Raw genomic sequence first — 16,205 nt, 5'->3', positions numbered from 1 at the left:
CCAAAGAAATCAGACCAGTAACTTAATAATTCAATCAGCTTTAGATTCCTTAATTATAATTGAGTGTTATTTCAGGCTTGATGGCTACAAATTAGAATTGCCGGAGATATGGTTACTTACCAATGTATGCAGCTCCATCAGTCACCATGTATTTGTTACGGTTTAGTTTGGGGAGGGAAGTGTTCTTCTGATCTTTGAGGAAGCATGCACTCTCTTCCTCGAGGTCAAAGAATTTCTGCCATAAAACAAATGAAGTTGGGGTTAATAGGAACCATTCTGTCACGGATTAAAAGAAATATTCTGCTCTCACTGTGATCTCACTTTGCATTGTGAAGCATACAAAGTAGATGGCTACTGCATATAGAAGTGCTAAAATGCTGCATAATAACGGCTGTGAAATGAAAAGAAAAAAACAAAAACAAGGCAGAATTGTCTTCTGCGTGAGAACCAGAAACTTCAGCTCATTTTCCTTTTCATCAAGGAATCCTGGCATTTGAAGGTTGCTTCGGGATACACATTTCCAGGTATGCCAACAAGTTGAATTCACATCTTTACGTTAGACACCGCATAGTTTCCAGATGGAAACTTGCTGATCTCAGAAACTCTTCAAGAAAAAATTGATGGGCAAAGATAGAAATTTGCCAGACAAGAGAAAAACGCATCTGTTTTACCCAAAGAATGATGGTCTGATCAAAGCTGTTATGCTTTCCTTACTTGGTTTAGTGCCAGGCAAAAATGAGATTTCCAGTACAACACTACATATTGTTTATTCTGCGAAGGAAGCTCATAGCTGGACACACATTCCAAAAATAGAAATGCAGAATAACACAGTGAAGTAGAAATCAGATACTTACTGCATGACTTGGAAACTTTGAGGTGATGGTGTACAGCCTCAAAAGAAATGTAATTTACAATATATTGTTGATGAAGGTAACAGGCTGTATGCTGTCGCTGCTCTGGTTGCCTGAGAAATCCCTATACAAGCACGCACCCACAACAGAGAATGTGTACTTAGCAAGTTGGAGATGGATCTGAATCATTCTGAAATACCTCATATTTCTGAATAAAGCCAGAAGAAAAAGGGCTTTCTTTGCTCAACAAAACAGGAACAGAGGTCATTAGCAGCCATAAGGTGTCCTTGGAGGGTACTTGCATTAACTCTTCCCAGTGATTTGGAAGATAAAGCAAACCCCTGCGTAGCCAACTACTGTTGTAGGAACTAGTCTAGAAATTGTGTGTGGGTGAAGTATTCAATGCCACGAACCAAAACATGACAAGCTCTCTTCCCAGGGTTAGGATACTTAACAAAAAATTACATATCTTGCCACAAAAATAGCCAAGCACAATCATTATATAAACTCAGAATTGTCAGACTGAGATAGGCTCAACAGACTTTGAAACTCAGAAATCATATGCTAGTTTCCTGTTTGTGTATGCTTGCACAAGAGAAAGCTTCAGCTTCAGGCAGGAAAAGATAGGATGACTGAATATGTAACGCGTTCTCTGGCAACAGCCGACAGGTCATTCCTAGTCAGTACAGATACCAGTAGGGAGCTGCATCTACACTCACAAACAATACAGAAATTTCCCTTAGCTAAGCAAGCAAACCGTCACCAGCAGTAAGTAGCTCAGATTAACGTTCTCTTAACCTACCGTCAGCAGAAATACCGTGTTGATAACAACACCTTTTGCTAGGATTTCATTCATTGTTTCCATTCTTATTTTAGGTGTTTGAAACTTTAAAGTAGAATTGGTGCTTAGGAGTAAAGGTTTCATACTTAATGCACAACATCTTTTGGACTCATAGGGCAGCTCTATTTTGATGTTTCTGGAAAATCAGTCAAAGGTTCTGTTTATTCCTGCCCCTTACCTTAGCTGCAGTTGGTGCCATAGATCTGTATGCTGTTCCACAGCTCTCCTTCCTAGGCTCCAGTCCTCTAGTATCACATTTAGTTACTTTCAGTGGGCCTTTCAGAAGCATGCACCTGCCTGCATTCAGCATGGTAACCAACAGAGCTGGGTCTCTTCTACAGCTCCTTTGAGAGTTAGAGCATGCATTCTTGTGTTGTAGCATGTACTTAGAACGTCAAGCACACGAAACTGAAGTACAGTACTCAGTGACAGGTCAAAGAGGCACACCAGTGAACTTTTCAACTGGACTTCACTCTATGATTCAAGCTTTACTTTCACAGTCACATTTGGTACAGTGAGGGGAGCGGGACTGCTGAAGGAGCAGCATTTTGCTGGCAGCTTACCTTGGTGTTTGGCAATGTGCTCCTTTTTTTGTCCCTAAGCAAAGCTTTTTCCTCCCATATATTTTTTTTTTCCCCCCTCTCTCCTCCCCCAGTATGTGCATTGAGTTTACACACACAATGCAGTGTCAGGAAGTTTTATGGCAAAAGAGAAAAAGCTGTTTCTAGACAGAGAACGTGGTTGAAATTCAGCATTTGCAACAGGGAACTTGTCTTGCAGTCTGCTGCCTTCCTGACCTCCCCATCAGACTGCAAAATGACTACTGTTGTTCTTGCTGCTATACACAGCAGGTTTGCAGAACCCTGGTTTTTAATGCTGTGTTTGTACCAAAACTTGCTTTTGTCTGGTCAGTGGCCACAGGAAGCCAGGAGGTTCCTCTCTAATGGAGAAATTAATCTGCGCTGCCTGCTCCAAGGTGACCACATACCTTGGGCTGCTGCCTTCAGCACAAAGCTGCAGCTGTGTGCTTTGCCGTGCCTAGAGCTTGTTTTTTTGGAGACTTTTATATTTCTATTTTAACTACAGATACTCTGGCTAGCATATCTAACTAGAAGCCTAGAAATCTTGTGTAAGGTGGAATGATACAAAGATGGTAACAGATATTCAAAAGGTTATTTATGAGGAAAAACTCACCAATATGGATGCCTTCACTGGGAAATGCTGAGGCAATCTCCACCAGGGAGCAACCACCAAGAGATGCTGCCTTAGTGGTGGTCAGCCCTTAAATGAGGTCTAGAGAAAGTGGAGTCAAGCTCCACCCCTTCCGGGAGCACAGTTAAATTACTCTCACCTGTGCTCCCACAGCTGACCCGACACTTGCCTCAGCTGGTTAATCAGAGGTTCAGGCTGTGATTACCAATTTCCTATACATCTTGTGAGGTTTTTTCCCCTATCATTCAGCTCTTTATGAAATAAGTTCTGTGCTAAAGATTTTACCTGTTCTGAGTAGATGGCAATGGCTAAAAGAATGTATAACATTTAGTGCCACTTCAAAAAAAAAAAAAAAATCTTAAAACATACATAGAATTTTCACGCTAAAGATTGAATGAGTTAGAAGTTAATCAGAAGTGGCTTAAGCAATGTTAGTTTTATATGTGTTGTTGGTCTTCAAAGTACACTTTATGCTGCTTCTCTCTTAAGAAGAAATGGTGCCCTTCATAGCAAAAATCTCTGTTTTTAGATACATATAGTAGATCCCACATTGCATGTGAAACACAAACAGTACTTTTTTTTCCCTGCAATTCATAGTCACAGAACAGTTTGGGTTGGAAGGGAACTCAAAGCCCACACAGCCCCGACCCTCTCCCGTGGGCAGGGCTGCCCCACAACAGCTCAAGGCTGCCCAGGGCACCATCCAACCCGGCCTTTAGCACCTCCAGGAATAGGGCACCACAGCTTCTCTGGGCAGTCATTATTTTTTTCTTGTACTCTGTACATAATAAAATGCAGATGCCTAAGCAGTTGAACAGTAAGGTTGCGCAAATCCAGACTAAAAGATGTTCATGCTGTCACATTTACAGCCATAAGGCTCCAGTTCTCTTGGTTAGCTTTGCTGTGACAGACCAGATGCGGTGTTTCGTGCAAGCTGTCCCCCACACAGACTGCCTTTTGGTATCATTCTGTTCTTCTCTCTTAATTTCAATGTCTGTTACTACTAGGAATAAATTTAGTTTACTATACTATGTAGGCTGCTCCAAAAGTAATGTCTATTGCTTATTTCCACAGGAACTATAACAGGCGCAAAGAGCACAATAACACCACCTGATAAAACATTCTCATCTACAAAACACTTTTTCAGCAGTCACCACCATTAGCTTAGCTGTACATTTTTGCCTGTGATGAACAAGAGCCTGCATGCTGCACTTGTAAAAATCTGCACCAGTGGAGGTGTTTTGCTGTTTCACAATGTTGTTGCTGAAAGCACCACCTACCGCCTCACTGTTCTCACTTGCACTGTTTGATCTCCATCAACATTTCAGCAAGCATTGATGAATGTCAATGGGTGTCATTTTGTCTGCATGGAGGAATTCAGTCCCACACCCTTGCTTCATACACATTCCATGTCAGATGCCACTGTGTCAGAGTGCTCCTCTGTTGCCATCTGCCACACAGCTACAACATGTAATGGAATGTTGGTGCCATACCACCACTGTCTGCCTCTGACATTGTGGGCCAGCATAATAACATAGGAAGCAGTACTTTCAGGGCAGCCCTCATCCATTTCCTTTGTTCCTTAATGGAATTTAAAGGCTTTGCTACTAATGGAGAATGCTTCTCAGATGTCAGATTTTCTTCATTTTGTTTTCAGGACAGGGCAGGGAGAATATATAAGATTTCAAAGAAGGAATGTTGTTGATACTTACAACTTTCAAACTGCAGCTTGGAACTTCAGTGCAGATAGCTTTGAGAGAAGAAACGAAGTTAAAAGTAAGGGGATCTGTGTCTCTTGAGAAACTTATGAGAAGTCGTACTTTAATACTTCGTAAAACTAATGCTTCTCTTATCTTCCCATCTAGAAATGGCCAGTATCTGTGGAGAAAGAATACAGTACATTCACATAACTTAAAACAAACGAACACAAAAAACAGGATTTTTAGGCAGCTGAGCCTAGAAGACTTTACAGGAAGAACTAAACACATGTGAATTTGATTTCCTGCTTAAGGAGTGCTGCTCTCATTTGCAAGAGCTCTCACTGAGAAAATTAGCCTGCATCCTATTCCTGTTCCATGCCACTCTGTCCTGTCAGGGCACGGAGCAGTGCAGGTGGGCCAGCTGAGCTGTGTTTGCCCATAGCTGTGACAGTTGCTCCTGCATCAGTGCCTGTAGTGAGTGTAGTAGAAGGAGCTACAGCTAGAGGGTGCTGCTTACCTAGCCCAGGCAGAGGTACAGGAAGGATTTTCTGCTGGTTGCAGGCGTAAGGGAACGGGGACAATGAAGTTTTTTTAATTTACTTTTACTGACAATTTTGAACAAAACATATCTTCGTGCAAAACTGGAAAAAAGCACATTTGGACTAATCCCATGAGCTTCAGCCCAGCTCTCCAATCAAATAGCAAGCAAAGTGTGTGGATAGAACAGCAAGCTTAACGAGATGCCCCATTCATAGGAACTGGTACTGTGGGACCACTGGGTACCTTCTTTCTGAGTTTAATGCTTTTATAAAATGGTGGCTCCAGTTTTGAGTGATGGGTGATTTTGTTTTTAGTGTTTCTCAGTTAAACTATCAGTTGTGATACAACTTAAAATGTGATCTACGCTGAATTTGGAAAGAGCTTTAATGTATCTGTGTATTTCAGTAAAACTGTGACATCTCCCATGCTTCATATGAGAACTCACAGCACACAGTCTCACTTCTGCATGCACAAATACTCTCTCCTGTTGAACAGCAGTGTAGTTGTGCTATCAAAGCAGTGTGAGGAACAGGATTCATGGATGTGTAGGTTCTTGTATTCCTGGGTCTCAGTCACTTGTGCATGTTCTTACTAGACAAGTTCTGAGCTCCTTTGAAAGGCAGATCCAAAGCTTAGGACCCTGAACTGGTAATGTCTTCTTAGGTCCCAATTCTGCTCCTATTTAAGTCAATGGCAGAACTCTCACTGATTTCAATAAGAGCAGAATTGGGCCCCAAGAAATTGGTCCACATAGCAGCTAATCTCCTGTGGGTTCATTCTCTCCAGCAGACCTTATGGCATCGTGATAGCATGCTGGCCCTGCACATGGACACTCACCGTTTAGCATTTGTGTCAATGACGATCGGCAAGTAGTCCATGACAGCTATGTATACAAACTGTTTGGCATCATCGATAACATTGTATATAGCTTCAATATCCAGGACTCTGTCCTTTGGGCAGAAGAGTTTAGGTGAATTCTGTGAAGGCAAAATTCAAATATTGCATTTAAAATAGAAGGACAGGTTCTTTTCTTCTCTTTCACATGTTGCAAGGTAATAATTTTTTTCTTTAGGGGTGTTGATATTTCCCCCCTCCCTTTCTGTGTAGAGTCATGGTGCCTTAGTCTGCCAATTGGTAAGAAAAAACTTCCTACAAATAAAGAAAGTAGGAAAATGTTAGAAATTTAACAGTAGCAGAATTCTAAGACCAGTATTCCAGATGCATTCGTGAATACTAAGAAACCCAAACAGAACATGGGTTTTTCAACCAGTCTGGAAGATGATCTTGTTGCTAAGCAACATTACAGCGATGACTCCTCTGACTACAAGAAGGAAAGTTCAGTGACTTAGTGTTATGTTTGTTGTTTTATATAGCATAAAGGTTGAAAGTGAAATACATTTTCAAGGAATAAGTCTTTAACTCTAGAAAAGGTGTAAAATGAATTTGTTCAACGTAATTTATATCATCTGAAATTTAAAGAGGATATTGCACTGCTCTTACACTATTTTCTCGCATAGAAGTTCTCAGTCACACAGAACAACTAAGGAATTCATTCACAACATGGGAGCTAATTCAGATCAGAATCATAGAATTGCTGAGGCTGGAAAAGACCTCAAAGATCATTAAGTACAACCACAACTTAACCATGCTACCCTAGCTAACAACCCTCCGCTAAATCATGGCCCTGAGCACCACACATCCAAATGGTTTTTAAACACATCCAGGGATGGTGACTCAACCACCTCCCTGGGGAGCCTGCTCCAGTGTTTAACTACCCTTTCTGTAAAGAAATTTTTTCTGATATCCAACCTAAACTTCCCCTGGTGCAACTTGAGGCCATTTCCCCTCATCCTGTCACCAGAGAGAAGAGGCCAACCTTGCTCTCACTGTGAGCACGTTTCAGATACTAGAAGAGAGAGATAAGGTCTCCCCCTCAGCTTCCTTTTCCCCAAACTAAACAGACCCAGCTCCCTCAGCCTCTCCTCATAGGGCATGCTCTCCAAGCCCTTCACAAGCCTTGTTGCCTTTCTTTGGACCTGTTCCAGCCCCTTAATGTCCTTTCTGTACTGAGGTGCCCAAAACTGAACACAGTACTTGAGGTGAGGCCTCACCAATGCCAAGTACAGGGGGAGGATGACTTCCCTAGTCCTGCTCACCACACCACTCCTGACACAAGCCAGGATTGCCACTGGCCTTCTTGGCCACCTGGGCACACTGCTGGCTCATACTCAGCCAACTGTCCATCAATACACCAGAACATTTTAACAGGCTGAGTAGTAAGCAGAGCCCTTAACTGTAAGCATGCTTTCTCTAGGATTAATGGTTTCCTTATGGATGGCTTTTGCTCAGCTTTCATGACTGAGTGCCCCCACAGGAAAGGCTTCCAGCAGGATTTCTCAGTTTCTTACAGATTGCTTAGAAGAGAGTAGGAGTTCACGTAATTTTAATAACAGCAACTACTTCAGTTAGAATTCATTTTGCAGCTCCTAAGCTGTCTTAAAGTAAGTTCTCTTCACTTAAACCAATCCTTGAGACTCTCCAGAATCAATAGAAGTATATATGTCTTCTCAGAAGGCTGTTAGTTGTGGTTGCCTTAGTTACTTCAGATTTTCACTCATTTCACTCCAGAGCAGCTCTGTCTCTCCAGTGACTATAAAAGTCTGGAAATCTGGGACACCTGAACTTTCTGTGGCACCCAGCAGGTGAAGGCAAATCCAACCTGCACGAGACTATCATACTATGATACTATGATATCTCATTAACTACTCATCTGCATCAACATCTTGTGCTAATAGATTGTAAAAATCAAGAGCTACATCCTTTGTGTTGGTTTAGACTTACATGGCTATAAAACAGCCCCTTGCTTTATGTAGAATGGAAAATAACTCTTACAATCTTCAGTATATTCCTGATTTTGAAGGCTGTTTTATTTTACTCGTGAAATAATGCCCAGAAGGAAAGATCCTTCAATATCTATCAATCTGTGTACTTTTTTCCAGTTTTGCTACATCACTTCTGAAACAGATGAGTGTTCCATTCCTTCCCATTAAAAATACAAACACACAGGCAGTGAATCCACAGGGAATGCTACTTGAATTTTAGAAGTCTGAAAATATCATTTAAAATAAAAGTAGATCATGTTCTACAGTAGCATGAATGCTCTCAAGGGAACAGAGTGAAGATCCTTATAAATATCATGGATAAAAATTCAAGCTCTGACATTAAGTTTATAATACATCATTTCGGATGCCTGATTAAGAATTCATTTACTTCAAGCTATTCACCTTGTATCCACCATTGTAAGTAAATCAGCTAATTTGAAGGTCGTCCCTACCATTTCCTAGGTGAAGGAGGAAAAGTGGTGAAAATTACAGAGGAAAGAATAAGAACATTGCACATGTTCTGCAGCAGTTTTCAGTCATGGCAAATTGCAGATAAGAACAATTTCACAGAAATCAAAACGTAAAAATATACTGTGATTAGTTTCTTTTGCAGCACAGGAAAAGATAAAACTTCCCTAAAACCTTGCAATTACTGAAATAACCACTTTCCCAGACAACAGAGTGATGCACAGATGACAGCTCTAGTGGTCTTATCTCTGTATCTGTGTTTCCAGTCACCTGCACAAGTCTCAGTGTTAATAGCTGCTTCCAGCTAAGTACACAGCAGTAATGCACATCATCTTCTCTTAGGGTCAGTTGAAAGAAATGCTTCAGTACCAGCTTAAATTACACCACATACATTCATGTTAATGGTAATTTCCATCAGTAGTCCTGATAATTTCTAATGGGTTCATGTGCTTTCCTGAAGACAGATTCAAGTGCTTTCAAAAAGCCACAAAATGTTAGAAAATAAAATACAAGATATAAAAGCCAAAGTAGTGAACTTTAGATATAAAACCAGCTATTATCTGTCAGGGAGAACACAGCCATGTGATGGACTTCATCCAGGGAACTGTTGAACACCTCTGTTTCAGTAAAGAGGCATTGCAGTTTAGTATGAGTTAAATCATCCTCTCCCCTTCCTTCCCTCTGCAACTCATTTCAGAACTTACCGACACAAAAGCTTCTGATTTTGTCTCATTCAGCTGCAGTGTCAGTTTGTTTTGAGTATCGTACACTCCATAGAGTCTCTTAGACCAACTCGGAGGTATTTTATTCTTGTATTTTAATGAACTGTATAGGGCAAATATCCTTTGTAAATCCAGGACGAGGCAGCTGCAGTTGTACACAATGACACCAAGTTCTTTCATCTGTGAAATTAAAAGTTATTATTATTAGTGGTATTTTGGCTGAGGAATATGTGGAAATAAGCAGCAAGAATGTAAACATTTCCTAAGAGGTGACTTCCAGAGGTGTACCTTGGGCTCAGTAGCATTACTCTCAGCTACAGGAACATTTGTGAGCAATACTCTGTTAAAGGAAAACACATGAGCTAAATTTTCAAAATCAAAAGCAGCCAGAAGCTGTAACAGGGTTTGTATGCATAGCTATGTCAGAGCCACGTGTCCACATGTGACAGTACACCACACCTGACTTACAGACACTACTTGAGAGCTGATTCCCATTTGTCACAGGCACCTTTTTTCTTGCAGCTGCTGCTCAAGAGTTATGACTTTTGGCTGGGATGGGTCTTATTTTTTTATTTTTTTATTTTTTTTTTTTCTTGTTTACAGAGAAAGCCTTTCTGCTGAGTGCCAGAGCACACAGTGCTAGTGCTGACACCTTCTTACATCAGAAATAAGTTGTCTTCTCTGACGCTCAGAAAAGCTGTATGCAAAGGGGCTTAAGTTATCTCTCTGCTGAAGAAGAAACACGTATCTTCAGCTTTTAATAAAAGCACGAACAAAACAGATCCTTCATACTCTCAGCAGATAGGTCAATTACACACAGTATGATCTAGTATACAAGATACGCAGTTAAGACACTAACACATTTGATTCTTGCCTTTCCTGTGGTACCTCACCTACAGGACTCTAAATTTATGGACATCAGTTTTGTCGCATGTGAAAACACAGACAGTTAAGCACTATGAAAGCATCGCTGTTCTCACATGTAAAGCATGAGGGAAAATAGCCCAAGGAAATATTAGTCGTATGAGACAGTTGAATGCCTTAACAGTCTTCATACACTGTTTAAGTAAGGGCATGTCTTGTGATTATCCTTAAGTCTTGGTTTGGCAGAGATCTCATTAATTACACATACCCAGTACTTCTGCTGTTGAACTTACATATATTCCACTTAAAAGTTATTTCCTGGATTCTGAAATGAAAGTGTAACGACACACCCTCTGTCCCTTTTGTTTCTTTACACACTAGACTCAGGTCTGCTGGGGGCAGTCCCACTAGGTACTGCTGGGGACACAGATGCGATTGACCTCTTATTATTTGCATTTCATACTACTTCAGCCATCTTCAAAAACCAGTACAACCCGCATAAAACAACAACCTGCTATGAAACAACATATAGAACAAATATTTAGAGGACTGATGCTGTTTTTCTGCAGGCCTCTTGGTAGCACGGCCCAGAAGTCTTCCTGACATGCTGAAGAAAATGAGGATATGAGTTCTCCAGTGTGCTCATGCTTCCAGTGACACAACACATTCCTCACTGGTTGCATTCCTTCAAATGAGCTCCCCACAGTCACACTGGGCAGTTTCTGATTGGAGCGTATCTTTTTACTGAGCCTGCGTGAACTCTGAGATGCACAGTTATCTCAGAGATTGTTCCTGCACAGTTCTGTCTGCGGATACAAAACACTCTGCAAGAGTGGGCAGAGGAATGGAAAAGAACAGAGTTGAATCTTTGCTCCCTTCCAGTGGTGGGAGAGGAAACAGCAAACCCCAACACTCCAGTGTGAAAGAAATGTGATAGCACCATCGTCGAGTCCCTGAGTCAGAAGTGGCACATACATTAAAATATACAGCTCTTAACAACCTAATTCGCAAATATTTATGTCATAGTTTTAGCCATAGGAACATTACCCCAAATTGCTGTTGCTTAAATCTTAATATTACTATGAACTTTTTAAATTTAACTTGGAGAAAAAGATGATACTCCTCCATTAACCTGTAGTTAAGCCGGCAGCTTGTAGGTAGTTGAAAAACACAGACTGCTTATTGCACTGCAGTCTCTTATTCATGAGCCAGTAAATTCACTTTGATGATAAATATAAATTATTCTAAGGTGTGCCCAGCATCTGAGCCAGTCTGTTTGGAATAACATCTCTGTTTTTTCCCCTGGGTACCTCTATCTTCGAAGATGCTCCTGTATTCAATTTTAAGCTGTCTCTGACCTCTGCGCGCTGTTTGTCTCCAAACATTTTTAACTGTACATTATCTCTGTTTTCACCGAGTACTGCAGGTGCTGTTCTCTTAATTGCCAGGCACGTCATTGCAGAGGACTTACTAATAATATTCAGTTACATGTATCTGCATAATAGAGCTTAATCGGCTTTTCATGGCTGTTAGTTGATTCTGACATAATTATGTGGTTACAGGTTTCCCCTCACTTTTGAGTCCCACTATTACCATCCTCCTTATCCCTTCCATTAAGCACAGGGATAAAACAGTGACCAAACAGCACACCAGAGCCTGCCAGCCTTGCATCTGTGTGAGCAGCTTTCTTCAGAGAAGTGTGCTTTCCCCCTCCCTGCAAATCAAAGCATTGCCCTTCCTCCTCTGCGCTTCCTTACCTACAGAGAGGAGGAAGCAGCCTGGGGTAGTACCTGCTTTGTGCCTGTGCCATTTTTATGACCCACCTTGCATCCACTCTGCAGTGCTCACTGTGCTCGACAGCAGGCAACAGCCCCAGCCAGGCCTTGCCTGGCACATTGGCTTTGGTGACACCACCCCAGGAGCTGCGTTCACATTGCAATAACAAAGCCAGCTGCCCGCACACTGCATTGTACAGGTCTCTTCTCTGGAGGCACAAGGTGATTAAAGCTTTCCCTGTTTCTGGAGTCATAATAAGAACTCTCCCCATGCAGGCTCACCAGTACATGATACAGACCGGACTTGTCCTTTTCCTCTGGCACAAAAGTATGTTCTTTTCCAGCTGCATGTTTTTAATAAGCTTTATGGAGTTAAGTTCAAAATTGCTTGAACTTGGAAAGTAGCTTGAAAGTTACTGGAATATGGCAGACAGCAACTCATGCACTTACTGTGCAGAGCTCGTTTCCGTAGAAAATGAGGTTAGATGTCGGTCTGTGGGCTTGCTGCAGTCTGGTTCAAGTCACCTTGAAAGGAAAACAGCATAAAAAAATGCACAGAAACCTCAGCCCCATTGTTCTTGTGGAACAGCCTCAAGTAGGTTTGGAGACTAAAATGTGCTTCTGCTTCAGAAGCATCTTCCACACAGAGCCTGTTTTTACTCCCATACACAGGTGATGAGAGACTGCTTTTTTCCCAGTTAATCACAAAGCCTGTCAGCCTGGAGCCACTTCAGAGTGGGCTGCAAGGATGCGTTGGTGACAGACTTAGTATGAAGCTGTATGGCATCTAGATAAGGGAAAAGAATTTCCCTTCAGTTTAAGAGCTGCTGTTATTACAGACATGAGTTTTTTTTTTCTTTCTTTCTCTCAATAGTCTCAGAGGAGAGAAGGAAAAAAAACACCTATATTGAAAGAGTCAAAATCGGTGCATTGTTCCCGACTTCCAGTGACTGAAACCTGCAGCTAAGTATCATCCAAGATATCTGCTGTGGTAAAATCCTCCAGGCCTAGAGCTCACAAGGCAAGGGAAGTATTTCTTCAGCCCAAGTTTCAAAACTAACTTACCTGGCAATGAAAATAGCAGTGAAAAATTAAGTGAAGAAGGTCTCAAAAAGTCAAAGTCTTAAGTCTAAGGAAGATAAATCTGAAATGAAAGTCACAAATTTGAATGCCTCGAAATGGAACAGAAATACTGAGATAGGAAAATCTGAGAAAAAAAAAAAAAGTTGCTTGAAATATTTTAGTTGATATTTGCAAAGCCTATGTTGGCATCTGGGACAGGGAATGTTGTGTCCTGTCTTTCCTTATTTAAGAGCCACCATAGGTGCCCTTTTCAAAGAATGAAAAATGAAGGAGAGGGCTTCCCTTGTTGTTGCTCACGCCATTTCCATTTGTAGAAAGCAGCTATTAAAGACTACCAAATCAACATCTGTCTTTTTTGCCAGGAAGTGCTTTCTTAAATCACCAGAGAAGCAGATGGTTACAAAGACCCAAGGAAAAATGACAGTGGTCCTATACGATGATGGTCTAACTACAGAAGACAATTAAGCTGCAAAAAATAATAGAAGAGTAGAAAATAAAGAATTGCAATTAGAAAAACTGATTTTTATGACAAGAGGAAGAATAACTTCCTAGACTAGACTGTGAGATAGATTTCACTCATAGAAATTTTTGCTTGCTCTTTGCTCTTACACATTTGTTGGTGCCACTAACCTAAAACAAAAGGGTTGTGGATCCAAGTTAATCTGAGAAGCTGTGTCAATAAGGCTTTTTAGAAACTCGTGGATGGATGACGGGGTTAGGGGTGCATGTTGTCTCCTTAGCCCACAGAGCACAGACCAGACAGCATGTTCTATATTTATCTTGGGATACACTGCAGGAAACAACCCCCCTGTGTAGGCAAGGTACTATCTGACCTACATAAGAGTGGTACAATCTGGTTCACAGCTTGTAGTATCTGACTTGTAAGCGTAGCAGGAGGCTTTAGAAAATTCCTTATTAATTTCTTAAAAAATAAATAAATAAGAGTTTAATGATTTCTCTGTCTGAGGTCTGATCACCTGACCATGACAATGCTGTGCAGCTCTCCTGAGGCACCAACTTTTGCCTGAGAGCGCAGACAATCTACAGGCGCCATCCACTGCCTGTGCTAAAGAGGCACTGGAATAACTACAGGGAGTCTGCTGTTGGACTATAAATGTATTCAGCAGACCTTTGTGTATAGGGCTGCATGTGTTTACCTCCTGTCTGCCCTTTGTCTGCGTTTGAAAATGTATTTCATTATCTTTTCAGCCCTGTGGGGGGTTTTAATGAGTAATTTCCAAATGTATGGCTGAGCAAAAGCAGAATAACACTAGGGTAGTGTAGTAACAAGAAGCATGATCTGTCAGTTACCAAGGTTTAAAAGGTCCTAAGATTCTTCTGTAGCTTCTAAAGAAATCTAACAGGCAATGTGCTAATTACCACCGTAGAACAGGCTGCAGATATTTGCAGTGGTAAGCTCTAGATCTTCTCATCATATGTGCTATAGATGCGTGGTCAGCCTGTGCTCCAGACAAGGGGTTCCTTTTCACTCAGTTATTAGCCTCATCTGATACCCCTCCCCATCTCCCTCCGGTTTCTGTCTGGCAGCAGTCAGTGCTCAGTGACTCTCCAGTCACACGCAGCATCACCCTACGGCTGCTTTCACACCACTGTTCTGAAGCCCTCACCAAACCCTCTGAGAGGGACAGGAAGGATGTGTGCTGGGTGCCATGCAGCCCTAGTGCAGGACGACCATCCCCAAGGGAGGAAGAGGTGGGGGATCTGAGAAAGGGAGGAGCATTTCTTGGTATTGTGGTGTTCAGTAGGACTGTGGTAGCAGGCTTGGCTTTAATGGGACTACAGGAGTAGCACTCATCACAAATTCATTAGGTGTAACAGGCCCCACTCGGGTGGCTGTCACTTTGATGCACAACAAGAACACAGCCTGGCTCTGAAGAGGCTGCGTAGGCTGCAGCACTTCTTCGTTTGTCTTGCAAAACAAATGCAGGCATTAGAGCTCACCAAAATAGCAAAGCACAAAAAAGCACAAACCTCAGCTAATGCTTCACTAGAAGCTGCAACCAACCCCTGTGCATCCAGAGCCAAAATACTCCTGCCATGCTTGGCTCCTGATACAGTGCAGAGGCTTCAAGGCCCTGACATTTGTAGAATTAAACTCTCAACCATTCTCCAATGTATTACCTTGCAATACCTGTTCATAGACCTTCCTGGCGCCTGGCCTACATTCCAGAGCTGTCTAGTTAACATACAGGAGTTATCAGCTGTATCTCCTTGTTCTCTGGGACTCATTTGCCCTAGGTGGTTTCTGTAGCAAAATACACTGCATAAAACAACAGTTAAAAAGTCCAAACAGTAGCTGTTGGAAGGGTTAATACTTTTACAGACCTATACAAATTAAAGCACCAAGTCACAAGATGGATAAACAGAGTCCCCAGCTTCTGTAGTTTTGGTGTGCAAATACAGTATTTAAATGTTACTGAGAGGATGTTTGTGTTTCCACAAGATCTAAATCTACATTAAAAATAGTCAATGAACAACAAGAAAACCAAGTAAGAGGTATAAGAATTAATTCAGAGAAGTACAGCTCAACCCCTAAAACCTGGGTGATAGTGAATTTATTCAAGCTATTCACTGCTTTCAACTGTCTGTAAACACTGCTATCGCTCAAGGTTAAAGGTTAATTCACTATCATCTTGGTTTTAAGCAACTCAAACATAATTGGCAGGCAGAGTTTCTACTAAACAAGAAAAAAATCCCTTCCATTTGACATCAGAATACAGTGTCAACCTAAGCTGGGAACTAGATCCCATCACCGAAAATGGAAAACTGTCATTCAAGCCACTGTGCTGAAAATAAGCCTGAACACGTGACTGAGGAGAGGTCACGCATTCGATGCATGGGGCACATTGCATTTGCATTGAACGTCAGTACTAAGCCACGCCATGATCTCAGCAAACGAAAGGAAGGGACATCAAAATGGACCAGCTGTACTCTGCTAGAGTACAACTGAATTGGCAGCCTCTATCAGTTCACTGGTCTTTAATTCTCACCTCTAGAAAGTACATTTGACAGATTTCAGTCTGTGGTTCTCTCAGATTAGAAGTGCCAGAGAAGCTACAACTTCATTTGTTACTTTTGCTTTTATTTCCTAAGGGTAAAAGGTTGCCACAACGAGGCAGATAATTCCAGAGCTGATAATTTGGTTCAGCATTTCATTTCTGCTGAAAGATATTGCTGCAGAGAGGCAGAGGAAGCTCGAAATGCCAATGAAGGGACTTTCTGTCTGATGGCACGGTGTGAAAAGAG

At 41.6% G+C, this 16,205-nt stretch overlaps 1 protein-coding gene across 3 annotated transcripts in view; it reads right to left on the bottom strand.

Annotated features, from left to right (window-relative positions):
• Positions 1-16,205, bottom strand: part of PLD5 (phospholipase D family member 5) — a 160,943-nt gene that overhangs the window by 10,761 nt on the left and 133,977 nt on the right. For all 3 annotated transcript variants that reach the window (XM_015857803.2, XM_015857804.2, XM_015857805.1), the window contains 4 exons: positions 9,199-9,396; positions 5,982-6,121; positions 4,617-4,782; positions 121-235 (listed from right to left, as the gene is read on the bottom strand). In XM_015857803.2, coding sequence (XP_015713289.1) covers positions 121-235; positions 4,617-4,782; positions 5,982-6,121; positions 9,199-9,396 — 619 coding nt within the window. The remainder of the gene's footprint in view (positions 1-120; positions 236-4,616; positions 4,783-5,981; positions 6,122-9,198; positions 9,397-16,205) is intronic.

This window comes from Coturnix japonica, chromosome 3 (genome assembly GCF_001577835.2).
Source record: "Coturnix japonica isolate 7356 chromosome 3, Coturnix japonica 2.1, whole genome shotgun sequence".
Classification (NCBI taxonomy): domain Eukaryota; kingdom Metazoa; phylum Chordata; class Aves; order Galliformes; family Phasianidae; genus Coturnix; species Coturnix japonica.
The sequence above is the reverse complement of the archived record's forward strand: the minus strand, read 5'-3'. Positions and strand labels throughout refer to the sequence as shown.